This window comes from Mesoplodon densirostris, chromosome X (genome assembly GCF_025265405.1).
Source record: "Mesoplodon densirostris isolate mMesDen1 chromosome X, mMesDen1 primary haplotype, whole genome shotgun sequence".
Lineage (NCBI taxonomy): Eukaryota > Metazoa > Chordata > Mammalia > Artiodactyla > Ziphiidae > Mesoplodon > Mesoplodon densirostris.
The window spans coordinates 42,537,231-42,563,543 of NC_082681.1; the positions used below are offsets into that span (position 1 = coordinate 42,537,231).

General features: G+C 40.8%; 1 protein-coding gene across 1 annotated transcript in view; it reads right to left on the reverse strand.

Annotated features, from left to right (window-relative positions):
- VSIG1 (V-set and immunoglobulin domain containing 1) overlaps positions 1-1,582 on the reverse strand; it is a 35,761-nt gene extending 34,179 nt beyond the window's left edge. The window contains 2 exon segments of the mRNA XM_060086423.1: positions 1-78; positions 1,553-1,582. Coding sequence (XP_059942406.1) covers positions 1-78; positions 1,553-1,582 — 108 coding nt within the window.
- Positions 1,583-26,313: the final 24,731 nt, after the last annotated feature.

Consider the following 26,313-nt stretch of genomic DNA (forward strand, 5'->3'; position numbering starts at 1 on the left):
CAGGGTCCAGTAGCTTGCTTGGGCTAAGCTGAGTCTCAAACTGGCTTCTTCAGTCACACCGAGGTTTGCCAGGCTTATCTGCTGGCATAACCAAGCAAACAAGCCTCTTCGGGCTTACTTATTGGGTACAGACCTTTCTCAGAGCAGACGTATGTTTCTTTGAAACACTTTTCATGGGGCGTGTTTCCTTGACATATTTGCTACTGTGTTAATAATAAACCCACGTATTTAAATTCTTCAATCTTACACAGATTCTCTAAGTTTTATTGTTTAAAATCAATCTTATTGAAAAGTTATACTTGGGGGAAAAAGATATAATTGGAAGAGAGCCTATATAAATAAAAGTTGACAAGGCTAATTAATTTCAAATACTTCTATAAAAGTCTCAGGGCATTGATTCACTAACCTTTTACATATTAAGTTAGCAAATTGGTACTCTAAGATTTTCTCAGGGGACAGGGTTCACAGGAAGGGCACAGCGGACATGAAGTAAGAAAGCATTCATTTTTATGTGAACAAACTCTGGACATGTCACACTTTCGTGAAGCCCTAGCAGTAGGATGAATTGCATGCTTTTGTCTTCCAAGTTAGAAACCCTATAGCATTTATTCATCCACCTAATTTTGCAAAATCAGGTGAATGAATAAATGCTTTAAGACTTCCATTGGATGAGTCTGAATTTCTGCAGAATTAGGATATTGAATAGATACTACAGAGTTAACTTGGAAAGGGGGTTCACTAGAAAGGAATGGCAGGCTGCAGAGATGAGAGGCCTTCAATTGAACATGAACTTCTAACAAAGTTGCTCTCATGCTTACGTTACCCTGAGATACATAAGGGCCTCCTCTGGCTCTTCACCTGCAAGCTCTAAATGCTGGTGTTTCTGTCTCTACAATAGTTCTCAGATTTGTCCCTTCTCCAGTCTGCTGCTTCCATCCAGGTCCAGGCACGCAGCTCCTCGCCTCTAGCCTACTGTAGCAGCTTCCTAAATGGTCTCCCTGACTCCTTTCCCCTTCACTCCGTGTAGCAGCCACATGCCAATGTTCCAATCTTGATCACGCATCTTCAATGACACCATTATGGACTCTTTCATCAAGTCCAAAGTCCTTATTCTGGATTCCAGCCTTCCAGGCTCTGGTCCTCACCTCATCTGAACTTAAGTCATGTTAAATCATCAGTCACATGAAATATGTGCAAGTTGCAATGAGATGTTTTATGAACTTTAAGTTTTTTTTTTTTTTTTTTTTTTTTTTTTGCTGTATGTGGACCTCTCACTGTTGTGGCCTCTCCCGTTGCGGAGCACAGGCTCCGGACGCGCAGGCTCAGCGGCCATGGCTCACGGGCCCAGCCGCTCTGCGGCATATGGGATCCTCCCAGACCGGGGCACGAACCCGTATCCCCTGCATCGGCAGGCGGACTCTCAACCACTTGCGCCACCAGGGAGGCCCTATGAACTTTAATTCACAGGAATTATTTGACACCATCTCATCTCAGCCAAGCCAATTTCCCACTGCTCCTCAGAGAGCCATTTTGCTCTCATCAGGTGTGATACCTTCTCGAAGCCTTCTCTGTCCATGTTCATGTCTGATGCCAAACTTTGGCTTCAGGTGAATTCCATCACTACGTAGAACTTTCTCCTTCCTCCTTTTGCTATCTAAGCATATTCTTAGTGCAGATCAGTCATGCTGTCCTATGTGAAAATTTTTGAAGAGCCCACAAACCGCCCCTCTCTGGGCTCCCTCTTGGATAAATCTGTATTGTACTTAGATCCAATACCCTACAGTTGGCACCTGATTACTCTTCAGTAGTCTCCTGTTTATTAATGGGGTCTCCCCTAAATCCACTGGCTGTGAGCCCCTCCAGGGCAGGGACCAGGTCTTATACAAGTAGTTCCCAACTTAAGAAAGGGTATGCCCCAAAATGTATTGGTAAGCTGATTGTTTGGATCCAAGGGTACACATTCCTGCTAAAGCAATGGTATAAATGATGTCTCATTCCCAAACCTACGCAGAGCATAGTCTAGCACTGGCTTGAATTCTGGGTGCTGGGCAATGTAGGGTAAGGGAGGAGAAGAAGGGGCAGCAGGTGGCAGAGAAAGAACTTTCCTTTCCTTTCCCAAGACACAGGTTGAGCACAAGGCAACGTTTTTTTCCCAAATAACTATTACATGTCTTTGTCACCCACCTTCCCTTCTGCCCCCCACCCTCATGGTCCACTGGCCCCTTGTGTACCTAGGCTTCCCTAAGAGAGGGTCTTACTCCCCCAAAATCCTGTGTGGCAAAATTACTGTTTTCTTTCCAATCCTATTCCTCCAAGAAACACACTCCCTCCTCTGTATAAGCAGGTATCAGCTCCATACTAGGAGGGAAAAAAATCAATTGCCATGAACATTCACCAACCTGTTTACACTATTGAAAATAGAATGCTTGTCTTCCCCCAGAAAAATCTCTGAACAGGAGTATCAGGCAATGAATAAAGAGAAATGGTCTGAGGGAGGTTTCGCAGAGGAGAACAACTTGTAGGGCAGCTCTTCTCAGCCTTGGTTCTGCCTTTACCTCTGAGCCACCAAGCCTCCGAGAGACCCATAGTTTTCATAATGGCTCCTCTGGAAGTAATACTGGCTTTTCCAGTGGTGGGGAGCTGGAATGGGGAAAGACATTTCTGAGTCTGGTGTTTATCAGCTAAGGACTTCCTGTGTTTCCTTCCATGCACCATAGGTGACTATAGTAGGGTGATTATATAATTAATCATAAAACTAGGACAGTTTTGAGAGTGAAAGTGGTGCTATTAGCAATTACATGAGACAGATAGTGTAAACCATGACAGTCCCAGGCAAACCTGAACATCTGGCCTCCTGCCCACAGGAGAGTGCTAAGCACAAAGCAGGTGCTAAATAGGAGCCTGCTAATTAATTCAGTATGTCCAAGGTGATTGGCCCTGAGATGTGGAGTGGAGGGTATAGCTTAAGGCTATTGCCAAAATCCATCTACACCAGAATCTCTCATACAAACACAAAACACTCTAGAAAATTTAAGTAAAATGCTTACACTGTTGCTATGTGGGAACTAACTTGGACAGGTAGAGCTCTGTTAAAATAAGAGATAATCTAAAGTTTCCACTTCGGACTGAATTTTGATGTCATTGACTTGCTCAGAAGAAGCGAGTCATTAACTGGCATGTGAAATATTATCAAATATCTTGCACAGTTTTACAGAGCTTTACAATTTTTAAACTGCTTTTCCATTTTATCTTCACAACTGATAATAAAGTAGGGCAGGTATTATCTACATTCTCTATATAAGAAAACAGAGGCTCAGAAACGTTGTGTCTTTCCCAAGGCCACAGAGCACGCATTAGATGCTGTCCCTCCCGTCACGCTGAACAGTGTAACTATATCGTAACAAATATGCCACTGTTTTCAGAGTTCTTCTCTGGGAACTTTCAGAAATCCGCAGTATCTGGACTTATCCCTCAGTTTTTTATACTTAAAAATTACAAAAGTAATACATTTTGACTGTAAAGGTATTTCAAAGAACAAAGAAGCATACAGAGGATAAAAGAAGGTCTCTATTCTCTCACCCACATGGGTAATCTCATGCCATTTTCACAAGCAATGGGAGTTTTGCATTTTTCTCAGCCTTTCTATGAATTTATACACATGCACATGAGGTGGGTTTTTTTCTTTTTTTTTAAGGTAATCATAACATATGTATTTTTCTATTAAGTTGGTTGTTTTCCCCCAGAAAGCACTTTTGTTATCTCTTTATGTCACTATGTACAACTACATCTATAGATCTACCTTATCCGTTTTAAGGCTATATGGTATTTCATAGTATGAATGTACAATACCACAACTTACTTTACCGTTCTCCTCTTGGTGAATTCTTAGGTCGTTTCCAGTATTTCACTATTATAAACAATGGTGAAATGAACAGCCTTTTACTTATATTTCTGCCCACTTATGTGATTATTTCTGTAGATTAGGTACCTAGAAATGGAATTGCTGGATGATCAAGAGGTATGAACATTTTAATTTTGGGCAGATTATGAAACATTGCTCACCAGAAATTCTTTACAAATCTACACCTCCATTAAGAGTGTATGAGAGTGCCCGTTTCTCCACAGCCTTGTCAACTATGAAATTTGTCAGTCTTTTAACTTTATTAGTATCATGGATGAAAACTGATATTGCATTGTTGTTTTAATCTGTATTTCTCTAATGAGGCTAAGCCTCTTTTCATTGATTTACTGGCCTAATTGGTGTTCCTTTTCCTGTAAACTGCCTGTTTTATGACCTTATACCATTTTCTCACTGAGTTATCTTTTCATATTGTAGAAGTACTCTTTACAGTTATGAATCTTAATCTGAGTTTGGTACATACATTACAAATATTTTCTTCCAGTCCATCAATTTTTTAAAAAGTTTGTCTTTTACTATAAAGAAGTTTGTATTTTGTCGTAGTTAAATCTAGCAATTTTTTTCTTTGCAGCTTCTGAGTTTCATGTCTTCTTTAAGAAATCCTTCTCTAATCCAAGACTATAGAAATATTATTATATAATGTGAATATTAATATATAATATTATATTTTCTTCTAGTGTTTCTATCATTTTGTCCCATCTTTCAGTTATGGCAATTCTCTCCTTCCACTTTCTTAGGCCAAAAGCCTTTGTGTTACCCCTGACTCCTCTGCTTCCCTCATGGACCACAACTAATTCATCAGCAAATTCTTCTGGGTTCGTGTTCAAAATATACCCAGGCTCTGACCACTTTTCCCACCTTTCACTGTTACCATCTGAGTCTGAGTCACCAGCATCAGTTGCCTGGCTCACTGCAATAGGCCCCTAACTGGTCTCCTTGCTTCGCCTTTGTCCCCCTTGTCTATTCTCACAGCAACTTGAGTGATTCTTTTCTATGTAAGTCAGATTACGTCTCACTTTTGCTCAAGATCCTCCAATAGTTCCCAACTTCTCTTGCAGTAAAAGCCAAAGTCTTTAAAATAACTTAGAAGACCCTAATGTGATCTGCATCACCCATTCCACACCTCTCCAACCTTATCTCCTACCATTCTTCCCTCTCTCACTCTGCTCCAGCCACCTGCTCTTCTTGTTGACCTTCCACACCAGCCAGGCATGCTCCCACATTTTAGGGCATTTTCACTGGCAGTTGCCTCTGTCTGTGACACTCTAACCCCAGATAGCAACAGGACAAACTCCCTCATCTTCAAGTCTTTGTTCAAATGCCAGTTTTCAACCTCTCCCTTATTCACAAAATTTAAAACTGCAGCTCTCCCCACTCCAGTCCTCCCAGTCCCCACTAGCTTTTCCTTTTTTCATAGCACTCATTAACGTCCAACATACTATACAGCTTACTTATTGTTTACTTTTTCACCCAACTAGAAAGTAAGTTTCAAGAGGGCAGGAATTTCTGTCTGTTTTACCAAGGGCCTAGAATGGTTCCTTACACATACCAGGTACTCAATACTTTTTTGTTAAATGAACAAATTTGTGAATCTGGATTTAATCCATTTGGAATTTATTTTTCTGTATTGTGTGAGATAGGGTGAAATATTTTTTTAATGCCCTAATGTCCTAAATTAGAGCAAATCCTTACCCTTTAAGGGAATTTTCTCTTTGAAAATAGCTAGATCATTTGAGGCTAATTCTAATAGTTAAGGTAGGTGATCAAGTTCAGCAATGTTGTTTTGTGGTCAAGAAATGAGGCATAATTATAAGGTAATGAGCCTGCTGTCTTCGTGTGGCTTGGGAGCTGGCTCAGAAGTCAATCTCAGGTTTCCAAAAGACAGACCAAGGCCATTCTTATGGCACCATTATGAGAGAGAGACAGACAGAGACAGAGAGATCTGGGAGTAAAGCTTTTCATATATATATGTTTAAAAATTTTTATTTTATTTATTTTTTATACAGCAGGTTCTTATTAGTTATCTATTTTATACATATTACTGTATACATGTCAATCCCAATGTCCCAATTCATCACAACATCACCATCTCCCCACCCTGCTTTCCCCACTTGGTGCGCATATGTCAGTTCTCTACATCTGTGTCTCTATTTCTGCCTTGCAAACCTGTATATCTGTACCATTTTTCTAGGTTCCACATACATGTGTTAATATACGATATTTGTTTTTCTCTTTCTGACTTACTTCACTCTGTATGACAGACTCTAGGTCCATCTATGTGTCTACAAATGACCCAATTTCGTTCCTTTTCATGGTTGAGTAATATTCCATTGTATATATGTACCATATCTTCTTTATCCATTCATCTGTCGATGGGCATTTAGGTTGCTTCCATGACCCAGCTATTGTAAAAAGTGCTGTAATGAACACTGGGGTGCATGTGTCTTTTTGAATTATGGTTTTCTCTGGGTATATGCCCAGTAGTGGGATTGCTGGGTCATATGGTAATTCTATTTTTAGTTTTTTAAGGAACCTCCATACTGTTCTCCATAGATGCTGTATCAGTTTACATTCCCACCAACAGTGTAACTGGGTTCCCTTTTCTCCACACCTCCTCCAGCATTTGTTGTTTGTAGATTTTCTGATGATGCCCATTCTAACCGTTGTGAGATGATACCTCATTTGTAGTTTTGATTTGCATTCTATAATAATTAGTGATGTTGAGCAGCTTTTCATGTGCTTCATGGCCATCTGTATGTCTTCTTTGGAGAAATGTCTATTTAGGTCTTCTGCCCATTTTTTGATTGGGTTGTACTTTTAATATTGAGCTGCATGAGCTGCTTGCAAATTTTGGAGATTAATCCTTTGTCCGTTGATTCGTTTGCAAATATTTTCTCCTATTCTGAGGGTTGTCTTTTCATCTTGCTTATAGTTTCCATTGTTGTGCAAAAGCTTTTAAGTTTCATTGGTCCCATTTGTTTATTTTTGTTTTTATTTCACTTACTCTAGGAGGTGGGTCAAAAAGGATCTTGCTGTGATTTATGTCACAGAGTGTTCTGCCTATGTTTTCCTCTAAGAGTTTTATAGTGTCCAGTCTTACATTTAGGTCTTTAATCCATTTTGAGTTTGTTTTTGTGTATGGTGTTAAGGAGTGTTCTCATTTCATCCTTTTACATGTAGCTGTCCAGTCTCCTAGCACCACTTACTGAAGAGACTGTCTTTTCTCCATTGTATAACCTTGCCTCCTTTGTCATAGATTAGTTGACCCTAGGTGTGTGGGTTTATCTCTGGGCTTTCTATTCTGTTCCATTGATCTATATTTTTGTTTTTGTGCCAGTACCATATTGTCTTGATTACTGTAGCTTTATAGTATAGTCTGAAGTCAGGGAGTCTGATTCCTCCAGCTCTGTTTTTTCCCCCTCAAGACTGCTTTGGCTATTTGGGGTCTTTTGTGCCTCCATACAAATTTTAAGATTTTTTGTTCTAGTTCTGTAAAAAATGTCACTGGTAATTTGATAGGGATTGCATTGAATCTGTAGATTGCTTTGGGTAGTATAGTCATTTTCACAATATTGATTCTTCCAATGTAAGAACATGGTATATCTCTCCGTCTGTTTGTGTCATCTTTGATTTCGTTCATCAGTGTCTTATAGTTTTCTGCATACAGGTATTTTACCTCCTTAGGTAGGTTTATTCCTAGGTATTTTGGTCTTTTTGTTGCAATGGTGAATGGGATTGTTTCCTTAATTTCTCTTTCTAATCTTTCTTGTTAGTGTATAGGAATGCAAGAGATTTCTGTGCATTAATTTTGTATCCTGCAACTTTACCAAATTCATTGATTAGCTCTAGTAGTTTTCTGGTGGCATCTTTAGGATTCTCTATGTGTAGTATCATGTCATCTGCAAACAGTGGCAGTTTTACTTCTTTTCCAATTTGTATTCATTTTACTTCTTTTTCTTCTCTGATTGCCGTGGCTAGGACTTTCAAAATTATGTTGAATAATAGTGGTGAGAGTGAACATCCTTGTCTTGTTCCTGATCTTAGAGGAAATGGTTTCAGTTTTTCACCATTGAGAATGATGTTTGCTGTGGGTTTGTTGTATATGGGCTTTTTTATGTTGAGGGAGTTTCCCTCTATACCCACTTTCTGGAGAGTTTTTATCATAAATCAGTGTTGAATTTTGCCAAAAGCTTTTTCTGCATCTATTGAGATGATCATATGATTTTTATTCTTCAATTTGTTAATATGGTATATCACATTGATTGATTTGCATGTATTGAAGAATCCTTGCCTCCCTGGGACATATATATTTTTTGATAGTTGAAGTAGTCAACATGGGAAAATCAGAATTTATTGGACTTCCTTATACACTATTTATGGTTTTGTATGATTTTTAAATTTTTGAATTATATTTAGAAGGACACCATCTAGTCAGTGCTTTGAGTCTAAAGATTTCAATTCATTCCTGTTGGAATGGTTCTGAAGTTGTTTCAAAAATTCCTTGTGCAATCACAGCACCATTGAAGCTTCATTGCTTTTTCTAACTGCCTGCCAGGCATCTCTGCTTAGGTACCCCCCCCTTCCTTGTTCATCAAACTTTACCTCACACATATCATCCTCTGTTTCCAAACCTGTGCCACTTCCCAGCCACTGGTGCTGGTGCTCCCATTATAAGTCTTCGTTGGAGTATTCGCTGACTTCTACTTTTATTCACCCTTCCAATCCACCAGTACCAAATCCTATTGAGAACATCTTTATAGTCTATCTTCTTCTTTCCATCTCTTGTCTTACTCCAGTTCAGTCACTGTTATCTCTCATTTAGATGGTTGCAGTAGCCTCCTAGCCCATCTCCTGGCCTCAAATCTTCCTCTCAAATCCATCTTTTAAAACCCTGCCAGATAAGTTTTCCTAAAGTCCAATGTAATCATGTCATTCTTATAATCAAAAATCTTTCATGACTCACCATCACCTTTTTGCCAAGACATAAACATTTTTATCTGGCATCCAATAGGTACCCAACCTACCTTTCCTGTCTATTTTCTGCTGTTTGCAACACCAAAGAATGTCAGAGCTGGCCGAAGTCTTACAAGTAGTCTCCAAACAAAACAAAATACTCTCTGTTCCCTGAACATATGCCTCACTTTTCCACCCCTGTGCCCTTACAAAGCTATTCCTTCCTTCTAGATCACTCACCCCACCAAGTCTCATTGTCAAATATCTACTCATCCTATAAGCCTCATCACAAATGCTAACTCCTCCATATATTGTCTCCTGATTCCCATATGATGTGATCTCATCTTTACAGCACTAGTGAACACCATTTGCCCAGCACTTAGAGGTTAATGCAGCTACTCATGTACTGGTCTTCTTCCTGCTTCTAAGAATGCAAGCTCCGAAGGAGGATAAGGACTGTGTTTAGGTGATTTCTCTCTTTCTCTCTCTCTCTTTCTCTCTCTCTCTCTCTCTCTCTCTCTCTCTCTCTCTCTCTCACACACACACACACACACACACACACACACACACACACACACACACACTGAGATTGTTATGGGCCAGGCATTATGTTAAGTTCTTTATATGTATTATATCACAATCTTCTTCAAAGCTTTATGATATATAGGTAGTATTATTATGCCCATTTTATAGCGGAAGAAACAAGCACAGGGGAATCAAGCAATTTGCACAAATCTCACATATAGCAACAGATAAGACTCAGGACTCATATTCTCATCCCTCTCAACTGGCTTCAAATATTCCTGTTATATAGCTTGCATCCTATTTCACATGCACAGTTAGATGGTTTTTTGCCCTCTTCAGTGGGCAGTACCTATTGGCTCCTGTTCCCCCTCCCCATCCTTTACTGCACACATCTACTGAGCAGCCATGTTTATCTTGCTTTACCAGTTCCCTGCTGTGAAATGGCTGCCAGTCATCCTCCTCACAAGTAAAGCTGTTGTTGGTCAAAACCTCAGTCCCTGGTAACCACCTATGGCTGAAAATGAGGCTCAGAGAGAATTTTTCCAAAGATCACATAAATGCCCGAGACAGGACTTCAGCCCGAGTCAGCTGGCTCTGGGACACGTGCTCTTAACTCACGGTAGACTGTGAGTTAAAGGAACCGGCCTAGTAATGTTTGGTGAATTCACTTTTTCAAGTTCATGGTATAGCAAAGTGACTATTTGAAAGGTAGCATTCATTTGGATGTGCATGATCTCGTATACTTGTTGATAAACAAATCTAGAATAACATCAACATCATCAACAACAACAAACTTCCTTATTCCAAGTTAACACTGAATTGCCTTAAAAACAATAAAAAGAAGTGGCACGTAATTCTACAATTCTCCACACCAGGAGGCCGGGAGTCCCAAACTAGGGATTCCAGAAAGGGAGACTCTCAAGTAAATTCCGTGATGGCGTTATTCAGTGAAAAAGTCCTCCTTCTCCCTCCCATCCCTGTGTGTAAGGACAGGAGCTTACCTCGACACTCAACCCCGTGTGAACTCGCAACCCCTAAATATGCTCTCTGAGCACCTTGCTGAGAACCCTCCCAGAGGCCTCCAGAGAACGGCCAGCAGCAGCTTTCAGTAAAGCTGTGAAGCAAGGGTACGTCAGGAATATATTTAGGTAGGACTATGGAGGTTCCTGTCATGTCGAATTTGGGGAATCTTTGTTTCCTGTCCTGGAAGGAAGAATCATGCAGAAAGTTCTCCTTTGGTAAGTCGTGTTTTAACAAGAAGTATGAGTCAGCTTGTGTTGAGTAGCCTGGGATTGCTTACCTAGCGATAGTAGGGAGGCTGGAAAGAGTTAGTACCAGGAACCCTATGTTAACCGATAGTGTGACTCAACCTGCTGTGTACATTAACGTGTTTGGGGAAGCCTACTCCTAGGCAGTTTGTGTTGACGCACTGTATAAACACATGTCATAGGCTCTGCTTCGGAAAAAAAATGCATGTATGTGCAGGCGCAAGCACACGCACATGAGCGCACATACAGGCACACACCTATCCAACCCATAGAGGTCTCAGACCGTCCAATTCCTTCGAGTTGGAAGAGGTCAAGTTTGACTTGAATCCAGAAAAATCACATTCTAATTGTACAATTGCAGGGCCCTGGTTTGGTTGGTTGGTTGTTTGTTTTTTAGCCAGTCTTATTCAACACTTCCTAAAATTGCCATACCTGAGTGAAATTAACCCTAAAAATCAGAGGTCCTTTTGGAGCCAAGAGATTGAAGAGTTTCACAGCTGCAGAAGGTGATTAATGGTACTGTGACATAGTAATGAGTTGCCAAATGCTGAAGGCTTACTAGCCAGTAGGCCCCGCGTTAAGCATTTAATATGCATTGTGTCTCACACTAATCCTATGAAGGAAGTATTAGTTATGCTCCTCGTTTTACAAATGAGGGAAATGAAGTTCAGAGGGATAAAATGAGCTTTCATTGGTCACACACTTTGTAAGTGGTAGAGCGAGGCCTTGAGCCCAAGTGTGACAGCTCCATAGCCCATGCCCTTGCCAATTATGTGATGTGACCTCCCAGCTGTGAACAAGGGACAGTAAAACACATAGGTAACACAGCTCCTGCTTGCATGGCTCACACTCTTGCTGGGAAGACAGGACAAATACACACCAAACAGGGATTGATGCTAAGAAGTACGAGATTATGAAAGCCCACATTATGCAATACAGAAAACAAATAAATACAAGTACAGAAAGCAGAATGTGGGCCACTGCAAGGGATGGTGGTAAGCCCCCAAATCTTCCTTGCATAATGAGCTCCATGGGATCCACCTGGCAGGAGAGAGGGATTCTGGGAGGATTTGAGTAGGATTTTTGAAGGTAAAGATCTATAATGAACAATGAAAAGAGAGAGGTAGTATTTCAGAGGGCAAGAAGGACAATAAGGCAAGAAGGTCAGGTTGCTTTATGGAAGGGCTGGAAAAAAAGGTCATTGGGAATATCTAAAAAAGAGTTGTTAAGTGGAGGTCAGGCATGAAGGAGCTTACAAAGAAGATAGATGACAAAAGCAGGAAAAATGGCAAAGGTGTCAAATTCTGTCAGATTTGGTTTAAAGCAGGGAAGCAAATGAAAGGCCTGTTTTTGTGTTTGCTTGTCTGCTTGTTTTTTGTCCTGCATGGTGTTTTGTTTTTGCTGTTTATAGTGTGCTCGTTTGCTAGTTTTAATGAGGCAGCATAGCAAAGCAACAAAGAGCACAGTCTCCAGAGTCAGGCAGCTTGGCTTTAAGCCCAGGCTCTGCCACTTACCAGCTGAGGGACTGTGGGTAAGTTATTTCAATTCTTTGTGCCTCCTTTTCCTCACCCATAAAATGAGATCAAAGAAGACCTATCTCGTGAGATTGTTATTGCTACAATAATCATACAAGTTATTATTTGCAAAGTGCTTAGAACAGTGCCTACATATAGTAAGCACTATAGATGTGCTTTTTGTATAAATACAAATGTAACTTCTTATCAACACTGAAATCACTGTGTAAAGATCTTTCTCCTAAAACAACTGGTAGATGAGGCCATCCAGGCAGATTGCAGCATGGCACCAACTGAGGACAGCTGAGGAGTGGCTGATGCCTTCACATGGGGCTCACAGTTCCCGTCACCCCAACTGCTTACACCTGGCCCACCTCATGTGCTCTTGTGACTCCCGGTTTAAAGTGAAAGGGACATCCTGATTCCTAATAAGCCCCTATATTTACAAAGAGAGCTCATAAAGGAAGATATTTGGGCCAGGATCCCAGGCCTGGCTGAGCTCACAGGATGCTCTCACCCTTAGAGTCTAAGGGAAGTATCTGTCCTCCTCCCCAGCTGCGGTCCCTCCTTGGCCCCAGGTGTTGGGCCACTGGGAGGCACCAGCATCCCCCATCCTCAAAGCCTCCTCCACTGACTCAGATCTTCCTGCCCAGTTCAGCACTTCTGATGGGAAGGACTTAGGGCTCCCATAATCCTTTGCAGCAGCAACTGTGTGGGAAGCACAAAGCTGAGACCAGCAAAGCAGGAATGGGTACGCTTCCCCTGAGTGACCAGGCCTTGACAAGTTATGTCCTCCTCCTATGCTCGTTTAGGGGATTAAACTGTGCCTCAAGGTCCGAAAGCTCCACGACTCAGGAAGAATTTATACAGCAGCTAGCCCCAAACCACACTGCGAGGTCAACCAAGTTTTCCTTCAGAGCCACCATCCATTGTAGCATTCCCAGGCAGTCAGTTTCCTAGTGGTGCCTGGCTCTTCGTGTGCTGGAGCTGCTCAGGACCACTCAGTAGAGACCTTGGCCTGAGCCACCCCCAGTGGTTTTCTGACGGTCTTGAAGCTGGTGTGTCTCTCGCTCAGAGGAGATGTTCTTTCCGCCCTCCAGGAGCACGATTGAGTGACTGAGTCCTGCTTGGGCGGGGTGGGTGTGCAGGCCTGCCGGCTCCCAGGTGTCACCACCTTTGCTTGTGAGGAATGATTAATGGTGGGAATGTCAGGGCATGCAGGAGAGGAAAAGCTGTGGGAGGAGCTAACTGGGGAAAGAGACCTTGGGGCTTCAGTCAAACCCCGCTGCTGCCACTGCCTTTGAATAAGCGCCACAGCTATTACACCTGCATGCAGCTTCACGAAGAGGGCCACAGGAGGCCCACTACCAGGGTTAGAAGTCCTGTTGCCCATCACGCAGGAAGAGTAAAGACACAGACATGATGTGACACCTCTGGACCATTGAGTCCAAATCCTTCATTTCATGAAGCACCAACCTCGCCCTGGGTCTCACAGCTCCTTGTAGAGGTTGAGCAGGGAGTAGAACATAGGTCTCCTGGCTTTTGGTATGACTTCCTGGGAGAGGAAAAGGTGTAGAAGTGGGAAACTCGAGACTTGTTCTAAACACCCACGTATCTGATGAATAACAGCTCGGGAGCCCTTTCCAGCTGGGCGGAGGTGCACAGCCTGGTCCCAGCCCCAAAGCAGCAGGAAGTAACTCTGGCCAATCTCCACTACTTCATGACCCTCCCAAGGCAAACATTGCCTGGTCTCAGGTGGGACCAGCATCTGAGAGCCTTGCGGTGAAGACTCTGGGTAGAGAGGGCACTAAGAGAAGCATGTGTCTCTGGGGAAAGCTGTTTTGACCCATGCATATCTCCTAGGCGCTACCACCACACAACCCAGCAAGTCTGAAATTCCTTACCCCATTTCTCAGCTAAGGCTTTGTGCTCAATGGGTGGTCGAGGAGGGTGATGATAACATGGTCTAGCCCTCCGTTGCCTCTCTGACCTCCCACCACTCTCCCCCTTGCTCACTCCTCTGTAGCCACTCTGGCCTCCTTGCTATTCCTCGAACATGCCAACCATACTCCCACTCCAGGGCCTTTGTACTTACTGTTCTCCTCCAGCTATCTGTATGGTTTGCTCCCACCCTTCCCACAAATCTTTGCTCAAATGTCACCTTCCCAGAGATCCCTTCCCCAACTACCCTGTCTAAAAGTGCACCTGTCACCCTCTAAGGCCTTACCGGCTTTTATTTTCTCCTCATGGCATTTATCACCATCTTGCATTATATTACATATTTTGTTTAGTGTCTTCCCACACTAAAATATCAGATATGTGAAGATAGGGACTTTGTCTGGCATGTTCATTCCTGAATCTCCATCACCGAGAACAGTCCCTGGCACATAATGGGTGCTCAATAAATATCTGCCGGATAAATGGATGAGTGGCTAGAAAGGGGACTTCATCTTTTTCTTGGTGTGTGGTTACATATAGCAAGCGACATTGTAAACACATATTCATTCCATTTATTCATTTACCAAACAAATATGTCCCAGGCACTGTATATTCAGGCTAGTGGAAAAGAAAGATGTGTAGACAGGGAATGACAATACAGTGCAGTAAGTACTACCCAGTGTTTTTGGAAGCACAGAGAAGGAGCTGGTGAAGGCTTGCTTCTTAAAGGGAGGTGGCTCTTGAAGAGTAGGAGATGTTAAGAGAAGAAAATTGAGGTGAGGATGTGGAGAAGGGCATTTCAACAACATGTGCATGAACATAGAGGCCCATGTGGAGAACAACTTTACTGTGTTGGGCCACAGAGTGGCAGGGAAGGAGAGATGTAGGGAGAATCAAGGCAGGGGATGAAGCAGAGGTGCTAGCTATAGGGTCTTGCCTGCTGTACTAAGTACAGAGTTAAGCCTTTAAGTCAGAGGGGACAAACTTGTCAACCATGGAGAGACCCAGCCTACAGATGTATACAGATTGAGCTACAAACTTATTCTTTTAAGTGTAGTAGCCAATATTTTAAAAATTGAAGTATTTCACATAAAAATCCAGAATTTTAGCTTTTCTTGAAGTATCAGAATATCACACCCAACTAGCCCACATGGCTATGACTGTCAGCATCTGAGCAGTTGTCCTCATTAAACAGGGCTTTTGCTCTCCAATTTGTCAGTCCCCACTCAGCCTGCTTCACTGATTATGTTATGGCTGATCCCCCAACCCCTAGTATGGCCAGAAAGTGGCAAGGCTTGGGGTTTGAGTCTTTGTCCTCAAAACCCACACTCTTACCCAGTACCCGATTAATGCTTGGCATAAAAAAAGACCCTCCATAATACTTTATTTGAAGAATGAACACATTCATACCACTGTCTCCTACTAGAAAGTCCTTCCCACTGTCTCTGCCTAGGCAAATCCTGCCCCATCTCTCAGCCCAGCTCAGATACAGCCTCCTCCATGAAGCCTTCCCTGATTTCATGTTCCTCACCCAAGAGATGTGACCTGTCCTGTGGCTATGGGGTGGAGGATATGAAGGCAACAAACCTGGGGTACAAGGGCATATTGTGGGGAGCACTAGGATGGTTCGAGCTGTGCTGTAGGGGGAAGGAAAAATCTGAAGTTTGAACTTAAGAATCTGTGTACCTGAGTGGAGAGTGCATAAATGGTGGAAGCTGAGAGACAACTGTGAAAGAAGTAAAACAGATCCCAGATTTTTCCTTGCTTGGAACGTTGTCTCTTTTAATTTCTCTTCTTGTTTTCTTTCTTTTCTAGCCCTCTGCCCCCTGTACCTTAACTGGCATTAGAGAGTTAACAGAGGACCCACAGGCTTACAAAAGACAGCTTTCCAAAGAACTGTTCTGAGAGCAGCCAAAATGAGATTGCACCAACAATGCCCAGAGAGTTGCCATAAACCAGAACAATCGCCAACCATTCCAACTTCAAGTTGTGCGGCACTAACAGTTAAAGAAAATTGCCACCTGAGACGAGACCACAGTCCTATAACCCTCTCTTCTGCTCGTCCTGTAAAAACCCCAATCCTACTTCGGCTCAGGGAGTTACCTGATGCTGAGGTGCTCCTGGATGCATATCAACTGAATAAGTCTGTAACCTCTATTTGAGTCACTTTAACTATTTTTGACAGTCTGGTGCTATGACTCGGGTTGGATCTGGATAACCCTTGGGCCTACTGAGATTCAGCTACAGACAGAGCAAGCTGGGGAACCTCTTCCTCCCTTCTTGGAAGCCCCTGGTGGATCGAATGGTAAGTCCTGTTCCCACTCATGTTCTTTCTGGTTGCACGCAAGTTTCAGGCTTTGATTCTCTGAAAGGGTTAACCCATTGTCTGACTGAAGTCACTGCCTCTATTTCCTTTTCGTCTTTTGAGTTTTCTGGCCTTTCAGGTTCTCTGGGAGCAGAGAAAGGGATGATGATCCTAAGGTTGAGCAAGGCCTTTCTTTCTTCTTCTACCTTGATCTCTTTTATTATGGGCTGAATGGAGTGACTTTGAGGAAGACAATTTTGTTTTGTTTCTAATTTTTAGTCTATATTGGAGTATAGTTGATTTACAGTGTTGTGTTAGTTTCAGGTGTACACCAAAGTGTTTCAGTTATACATATACATATATCCATTTTTTTCAGATTATTTTCCCATATAGGTTATTACAGAATATTGAGTAGAGTTCCCTGTGCTATACAGTAGGTCCTTGTTGGTTATTTATTTTATATATAGTAGTGCGTACATGTCAATCCCAATCTCCCAATTTATCCCTCCCCCCACCACCTTTCCCCTTTGGTAACCATAAGTTTTCTAAGTCTGTGAGTTTCTGTTTTGTAAGTAAGTTCATTTGTATTATTTTTTAGATTCCACATATAAGTGATATCATATGGTATTTGTCTTTCTCTGTCTGACTTACTTCACTTAGTATGACGATCTCTAGGTCCATCCATGTTGCTGCAAATGACATTATTTCATTCTTTTTTATGGCTGAGTAATATTCCATTGTATATATGTACCACATCTTCTTTACCCATTCCTCTGTCGATGGACATTTAGGTTGTTTCCATGTCTTGGCTATTGTAAATAGTGCTACAATTAACATCGGGTTGCATGTATCTTTTCAAAGTATGGTTTTTTCTGGATGTATGCCCAAGAGTGGGATTGTTGGATCACATGGTAGTTCTATTTTTAGGGTTTTTTTAATTATTATTGGGGTATAGTTGATTTACAATGTTGTGTTAGTTTCAGGTGAACACCACAGTGGTTCAGTTATGCATATACATATACCCACTCTTTTTTAGATTATTTTCCCATGTAGGCCATTACAGAGTGTTGAATAGAGTTCCCTGTGCTATACAGTAGGTCCTTATTAGTTACCTATTTTATATATAGTAGTGTGTATGTGTCAATCCCAATCTTCCAATTTATCCCTCCCCCCTTTACCCAACGGTAACCATAAGTTTATTTTCTACACCTGTAACCCTATTTCTGTTTTGTAGATAAGTTCATTTGTATCCTTTTTTAAGATTCCACATATAAGCAATATCATATGATATTTGTCTTTGTCTGACTTACTTCACTCAGTCTGACGATCTCTAGGTCCATCCATGTTGCTGCAAATGGCATTATTTTGTCCTTTTTCATGGCTGAGTAATATTCCGTTGTATATATGTCCTACAACTTCTTTATCCATTCCTCTGTTGATGGACATTTAGGTTGCTTCCATGTCCTGGCTATCATAAACAGTGCTGTAATGAACATTGGGGTGCATGTATCTTTTCAATTTATGGTTTTCTCCGGATATATGCCCAGGAGTGGGATTGCTGGATCATATTGTAGCTCTGTTTTTAGTTTTTTAAGGAACCTGCATACTGTTCTCCATAGTGGCTGTACCAGTTTACATGCCCACCAACAGTGTAAGAGGGTTCCCTTTTCTCCACACCCTTTCCAGCATTTGTTGTTTGTAGATTTTTGGATGATGGCCATTCTGACCAGTGTGAGGTGATACCTCATTGTAGTTTTGATTTGCACTTCTCTAATATTAGTGATGTTGAGCATCTTTTCATGTGCTTTTCGGCCACCTGTATGTAGAGGAAGACAATTTTGAACCACCGTGGTCCATTTGAGACTCTTGGGACCCGTCGAGACTTGAACCTTAGAATAAAAGGAATAAAAGGAAACAAGCTGGCAGCTTTCTTTAACTGTTAGGGAGAAGCTGAGTAAAGAAACAGTACAGAAAGATTCCAATCTACTGAGTCCTCTCTTAAAACAACCTCAGCCTTCTCTCTTCTCAAAGACCTTCTCCTTTCTAACTCTGTGACTGCCCCTTATAAACCAATTCCCCCCTGGCCTTCCTCCTCTCTTGCTATCGGTCTTCTGCTCTGCCCTCTTTCTCCTCCTCTTTCCCTTTCTTAGCTTCCTCTCACCTTTAGATCCCTACCTTCAGAACTCTCCAGATATGCACAAGGCATAGAGATAGGAGAAAGTCTTTTCAAGGCAATCCCTGAAGCTTTTCCCTCTTCCATTGACTGAGGAATAATTCAAACCTGTCAACAAGGGTGCAATGAATTTGTCTTTTGGGATCAATTAGAAACCACTTTTAAAGAATATTCAGAGTTGGGCATTAATGCTAACTGCTTTACAATGGTGCGTTAGTTTCTGCTTTATAACAAAGTGAATCAGCTATACATATACATATATCCTCATATCTCCTCCCTCTTGCATCCCCCTCCCACCCTCCCTATCCCACCCCTCTAGGTGGTCACAAAGCACCGAGCTGATCTCCCTGTGCTATGCGGCTGCTTCCCACTAGCTATCTATTTTACATTTGGTAGTGTATATATGTCCATGCCACTCTCTCACATTCTTTGTTAATGGCCTTAAGCCTGAAATATCAGATATTCAGAAGCACAAAATAGCCTGGCCCACTACACCCGTTGATGAGTTACACTTTGTGTCCAGGCACTTTTTTGTTCAGCATTTTGAGGAAAGCATAATAAACACAGAGAAAACCGCACACTGCAAATTTATCTCATTATGACTTAAACAGCTTGAAGGAAATAAATGGCCTTCCACAAATACAACACAGATAGACATGCATACTTGTAGATATTGCAGAGAAAATGACACTGGGCCTGCGAATGTCCCACTTTGGCCAGGAAACAAGACACTCAACTAGGGTTGCCAGATTTAGCAAAATAAAATACAGGAAATTTTGAATTTCAGATAAACAACAAGTAATATCTTAGCGTGAGTATGTCTCATGAAATATCTGGGACACACGTACACTAAAAAGTGATTTGTTTCTTATCTGACATTCACATTTAATTAGACTTCCTGTATTTTACCTGGCAACCCTATACGGGTTGCTCAGTCAGAAACAAAGTGATTTCACCCCTCCAAGAAAGGCATCCTAGAGTATCCCCAATTGCCTTTGGATCAGCAAGGAGAAATAACTCTGTTTATTCACAAATGGTCATTCAATCTCATTTTTAGTAGGCACTGGAGCCACACTCTCTACCATTAATTCCTTCTAGTTTCCCACCACCCTCCCTTGGGATAATAAAAAATCTCCGTGATGGGATTTACCAATTGAATACACTCTCTCCCTCTTGCTTAGCCCTTTGCCTATCTCTTTGGGATCCTTAACTGCTCAACGTACCTTTCTCTTCTGTCCTTCCACCCTCTCTAACCAATTCAGATGGGACTTTTTGGTTCAGTGGGGAACTACTATTAGGTGTACACCCAAAGGACTTTTTCTTGATCTCTTAGACTCTGATAACCCAGTATGCCATCTTATGTTGGCTGTCCTCAACTACCTGAGTAGTACCTAAGGACTACTCCTGAGTTCTCCATTCACTCTCCCCCTAAAATTACCTCAGTTTTCTGATTTAATTTCTTCATTACCCAATATCTTCGGGGCCCCCTCATCTACAGATATGGGAAAAATAAAGGATATAGAACCTTTACAAGTCAATATTGACCTCACAATACCTCTGCCTAAATTGGCCAATATCTCCTAAAACCCAAAGCACTAGAAGGAGTGTGACCCATTGTGACAGATTTCATAGTTAAAGGCTTAATCATTCTTTGTACTAGTGTCTGCAACACTCCTATCCATCCAGTAAAAACATCCTAATGGACACAGGTACCTCTTTGTACAAGATGTAAGGCTACAAACTGTACAGTGTCCCACATTTCCCTATGGTTCCCAGCCCAACACTGTCCTGGTTTCTATACCTCCAAATTCAACATACTTCATAGCAGTAGATGTCTCTTCAGCCTTCTTTAGTGTTCCCTTACATCCTGATTTCCAATACATTTTCACTTGAACGTGCAAAAATTATTACACCTTGACTGTGATGCCACAAGGCCTCACTGAAGCCCCTTCATACTCATCTCAGGTTCTCAATCATAATCTCCAAGAATTACAATTTCTCTCTTCCTCTAACTTGATCCAATATACAGGTGAGCTGCTCTTATATTCAACTGATATAACCTCTTCGCAAGAGGCCTCTTTATCTCTTAGAAACTTTGGCTATAAAAGGACATACAGTTTGTAAGGATGACTTACAATTTTGTTACACTCAGATTCACTACCTAAGCCATGGTATATCCTAGGGAGGCAAATCTCTCTGAGCAGACAGAAATACAGCCATTCAAAATTGCCCTCACCTTATTACTAAAAGGCAACTTAGCAGATTTAGAGCCTTTAGAGGATATTGCAGTTAGTGGATTCTCAACTTTTCTGAATCACCTGCCACCATCTATGACATGACTAAATATGGCATCCCTGAACCTCTTCCTTCAGAGGGTACTACAGAGTTAGCTTTTGACCAACTCAAGGCTACTATCCACAACCCTACCATTCTGGGTCACCCCCAAATTTTACAAAGTCTTTTTTTCTCTTTAAACATAAAAGGGATGGTCAAGTTCTTTGTGTTTTATCTCAGAAATATAACGGAAATCAGAGAATCATTTGGTATTACAATCTTTCTCTCTATTCAGTAGTTAAACATATCCCACTTGTCTAAAAGCAATAGCTGCAGCTGCATTTGATCTTGGGGCCACCTTTCCACCTAATGGTACCTCATGCAGTTCAAATTCTTCTCACCAAAAACACTCAACATTTTTCTGCTTTCAGACTCACTTCCCATGAACTGCTGCTTCTGTCCTCAGCTCATATTGCCTTCTCTAGGAGTCATACTCTTTTTCAAAATTGAGATATAATTCATATACCATAAAATGTATGTTTTACAGTGAACAGTTCAGTCAATTTTTGTATATTCACAAAGTTGTTCAACCATCACCACTATATAATTCCCAAAGATTTTCATGATCCCCAAAAGCAAAGCCATATCCATTAGCAGTCACTTCCCTGTCTCCTCCCACACCAGCCATAGTCAACCATTAATCTATTTTGTGTCTGTATGGACTTGCATATTCTGGACTTTTCATGTCAGCAGAATCATACAATATGTGGCCTTTTGTGGTTGGCTTCTTTCACTTAGCATGTGTTAATTGTCACCCATGTTATAGCAGGCATCAGTACTTCATCACTTTTTCTTGCTAAATAATATTCCATTGCAGTCATATACCATATTTTGTTTATCCATTCATCAGTTGATGGACATTCAGATTGTTTCCACTTTTTGACTATTATGAATAATGTTACTATGACCATTCATGCATAAGTTTTTGTGTGGACATATGTTTTTAATTCTCCTGGCTATATACCTAGGAGTAGAATTGCTGGATCATATGGTAACTCTATGTTTAACCTTTTGAGGAACTATCAAACTATTCAGCAGTGACTGCACCATTTTACATTCCCACCAGCAATGTATAGGGTTTCCATTTTCTACATCCTTACAACACTTATTGTCCATCTTTTTTTCTTAGGGCCATCCTTGAGAGTTTGAAGTAGTATCTCAATGTGGTTTTGATTTGCATTTCCCTAATGACTAGTACTGTTGAGCATCTTTTCATGTGTTTATTAGCCAGCCATTCATATGTCTTTTTGTCATAATCTTAATCCAGCTATCTTATTCCCTCTTCCAAAGAAGTGAGAATCTCATGATTGTTTAACTTTAACCTAAGAACTCCATCTGTCTCTTTCTTATCCCCATGAAACATCTCCACAAAACCCAGACTTAGAATTCTTTGTAGACAATTCATATCTTGAGACTGAACAAGTATATTTTCAAGTTAGGTATACTGTCACCACTTTCCAAGAGCTTACTGAATACAATTATTTTCCTGAAGTCCACTTAACATAACTAGTTGACTTATAGGATTGACTCTAGCCTACCAACCAGCAAGGAATGAAAGGGTTAACATATACACAGAAAGAAGATATGCCTTTGGTGTGGTTTATTATTTTGCCATACTAATGAAACAACAGAGCTTCCTGATAGCTGCTGGTACTTAAGTAGCTGTGAGCACATTCAAGCTTTACTAGATGCTGTACTCCTCTCCAAGAAAGTGACTGTAATTAAAGCCCATGCTCATACTAAGGAACAAACCCATGAGGCGAAAGAAAATGCCTTGGCTGATAAGTATGCTAAACAGAGTGCTCTCACCCAAGGTCACTTGGCTCAGCAAATCAAAGATGATCTGGTTACTCCAGATTACTTCTATGAAACCTTGAGCAAACTTCAGTTAAAGCATCCGACTCTGAAAAAAAAAAAAAAGGATATTGGGAGAAATCTGGAAGTTCCCTTCATCAAATGGGCTATGGAGACACCAAGACTGCCCCTTGGTCTCTCCAGTCTCTCTGGAATGAAGCTTGATGAAAAATTTGCAGGCTATGACCTATCATAGTAAACAAACTTGAAAACTGCTCTGGGACTACTTTTTTTTTTTTTTTTTTGGCCATGCAGCACATGGTTTCTTAGTTCACCAACCAGGGATCAAATCCCTTAATTCACCAACCAGGGGTCAACCAGTGATCAGCGGAAGTGCAGAGTCTTAACCACTGGACCATCAGGGAAGTCCCTGGAAAAACTCTTAAGGTGGGACATACACAGAAACCATAGCCTTAGGGCTGCTTTGAACATTTACAGATGAACTTTGTACAACCTCCTACATCACAAGAATTTGAATATGTACTTACTATTGTCTGCCTTCACTCTGGATAGCTAGAAGTTTTTCCTGGTCCTTGATTACTACAGATTAGAATGTTAATTGTGACCCCCAGGGCAACCACTAAGAAAATAACTTAAAGATGTATATTAAAAGAAATGACTAGGGAATTAAAATGGTATGCTACAAAATATCAATTGAACACAAAAGAATTCAGTAATGAAGGAACTGAGGAACAAAAAAATGAGGCATATAGAAAACAAATAGCAAAATGGCAGAGGAAGTTCTTCCTTATCAGTAATTATCAGTAATTACATTAATGTAAATGGATTAAACTCTCAATTAAAAGTCAGAGAATGACAGAATGGAAAGAAAAAAAAACATGGTTCAGGTATATGCTGTCTATAAGAGACCCATTTTTAACCCAAACCACAAATAGGTTGAAAATAAAAGGATGGAAAAATGTATTCCATGCAAACAATAACCAAAAGGGAGCTGGGATGGCTATACTAATATCAAGCAAAACAGACTTTAAGGCAAAAATTGTTACAAGAGACAAAGAAGGACAATACGTAATTATAAAAGGGTCAAACACTCAAGAATATATAACAATTATAAATATAAGTTCCCCCAAAAATTGAGCCCCAAAATATATGAAGCAAAAATTGACAGAATTGAAGTGAGAAATACAGTTCTACAATAATAGTAGGAGATTTCAATGTTCCACTAATAATGGATAGAATAAATAGAGAGAAGATTATCAAGGAAATAGAAGACCTGAGTAATACTATAAACCCACTAGACCTAACAGACATCTAGAGAATACTCCACCCAACAACAGCAGAATAAACATTCTTCTCAAATGCACATGGAACCTTCTCCAGAAGAGACAATATATTAGGCCACAAAACAAGTTTCAGTAAATTTTAAAAGACTGAAATCATACAAAGTATGCTGTCTTGCCACAATGGAATGAAATTAGTAGTCAATAGAATGAAATTTGGTAAATTCACAAATAAGTGGAAACTAAACAGCACATTCCTAAATAGCCAATGAGTCAAAGAAGAAATCACATAGTAAATTAGAAAATATATTGAGATGAATGAAAATGAAAACACAACATACCAAAACATGTGGGATGTAGCAAAAGTAGTGCTCAGAGGGAAGCCTATAGCAGTAAAATACCTACATTTAAAAAGAAGAAGGCTTCCCTGGTGGTGCAGTGGTTGAGAGTCAGCCTGCCAAAGCAGGGGACACGGGTTCGTGCCCCGGTCTGGGAAGATCCCATATGCCGCGGAGCGGCTGGGTCCGTGAGCCATGGCCGCTGACCCTGTGCGTCCGGAGCCTGTGCTCTGCAACGGGAGAGGCCACAACAGTGAGAGGCCTGCGTACCACAAAAAAAAAAAAAAAAAGAAAGAAAGATCTCAAACAATATCCTAATGTCCACCTTAAGTAACTAGAAAAACAAGAGGAAACTAACCCCAAAACAAGCAGAAGAAAAGGAATAACAAAGATTAGGGCACAAATAAATGAACTGCAGATCAGAAAATAATAGAGAAAATCAATTAATCGCTCTTTGAAAAGAACAGCAAAATTGACAAACCTTCATCTAGACTGACGAACTAAAAAAGAAGTCTCATATTACTAAGATCAGGAATCAAACTGAGGACATTACTACTCACCTTAGAGAAATTAAAAAGAAAAAGGATTATAAAGAATACTACAAACAAATGTATGCCAACAAATCAGATAATCTGTTTCTAGGAACAGACAAGTTCCTAGAAACACACAAACTATTAAAAGTGACTCAAGAAGAAACTAGAAAATCTGAATAACAGGTAAAGTGAGTCAGTGTTTGAACTGAGTTTTCTTAGAAGCTGTATCTGTCTCTTTGGCATCCACTAATTAAAGGGCCAAACTAATGGCCAAATTTGTTTATATCTCCTCTGTGATATAAATAGAGCCCATACTTTGAGCCACCTCCTTATCTAACTCTCACATACCAAGCCAATATTTCCCCTGAACTAAGTCAACCCAGGCCAGATAACAGACAACTAGGGACAGCCCCCCTATGCCCCAAGGCCCACTAGAATTATTCAAACTAGCAGTCCTAAGCTACTTACCCTGCTCTGCCTTGCCTTGCCTTTCCTGGGAACCCCAGTAAAGGCTCTGGCCTAGGCCTTCCACTCACTCCTTTCTGCCTACTGACTGACACTGGTGCTTCCCCATGTGGCCTTGCATGGTACGGCATACTCCCTCCTCCTGGAAAATATAAGTAATAAAAATCTTCTTTCAGTAGCATTAGCTTCTCCATGTTGACATTCAGTCACCTCTACAAATTAAAATACTACAGGTATAATCATTGACACAGTTAGCAGTAAAATAAATAAATAAATAAAAGAAGCAAACAAAAAAAAAAACTTCCAATACAAAAAAGTCTAAGACCAGATGATCTCACTGGTGAATTCTATGAAACAATAAAAGAATTAAAACCAGTACTTCTCAAGTTCTTCCAAAAAATAGAAAAGGAGGGAACACATCCCAACTAATTCTATAAGGCCAACATTGCCAAAGCCAGTCAAAGACATCAGAAGAAAAGAAAACTATGGACCAATATCCCTTATGAATCTAGATACAAAATACTAGAAAAACACATACATCAGCATATTAAAGGATTATATGATATGACTAAGTGGGGTTTATCCCTAGAATGCAAGATTGGTTCAATATATGAAAGTCAATTAATATAATATACCACATTAATAGACTAAAGGGAGAAAAACACAATTATCTCAATAAACACAGAAAAAGCATTTAACAAAAATCCAACACGCTTTCATGATTAAAAAGAACTCAAAATACTAGGAATAGAAGGGAACTTCCTAAAGATGATAAGCGTATCTATGAAACACACACAGGTAACCTCATACATAATGGTGAAAAAAGGAATGTTTTCTCCTAAGATCAGGAACAGGGCAAGGATGTCTGCTCTTGACACTTCTACTTAACATTGTATGGGAGGTTCTAGTCAGGGAAATTAGGCAAGAAAAAGAAATACATGGCATCCATATAG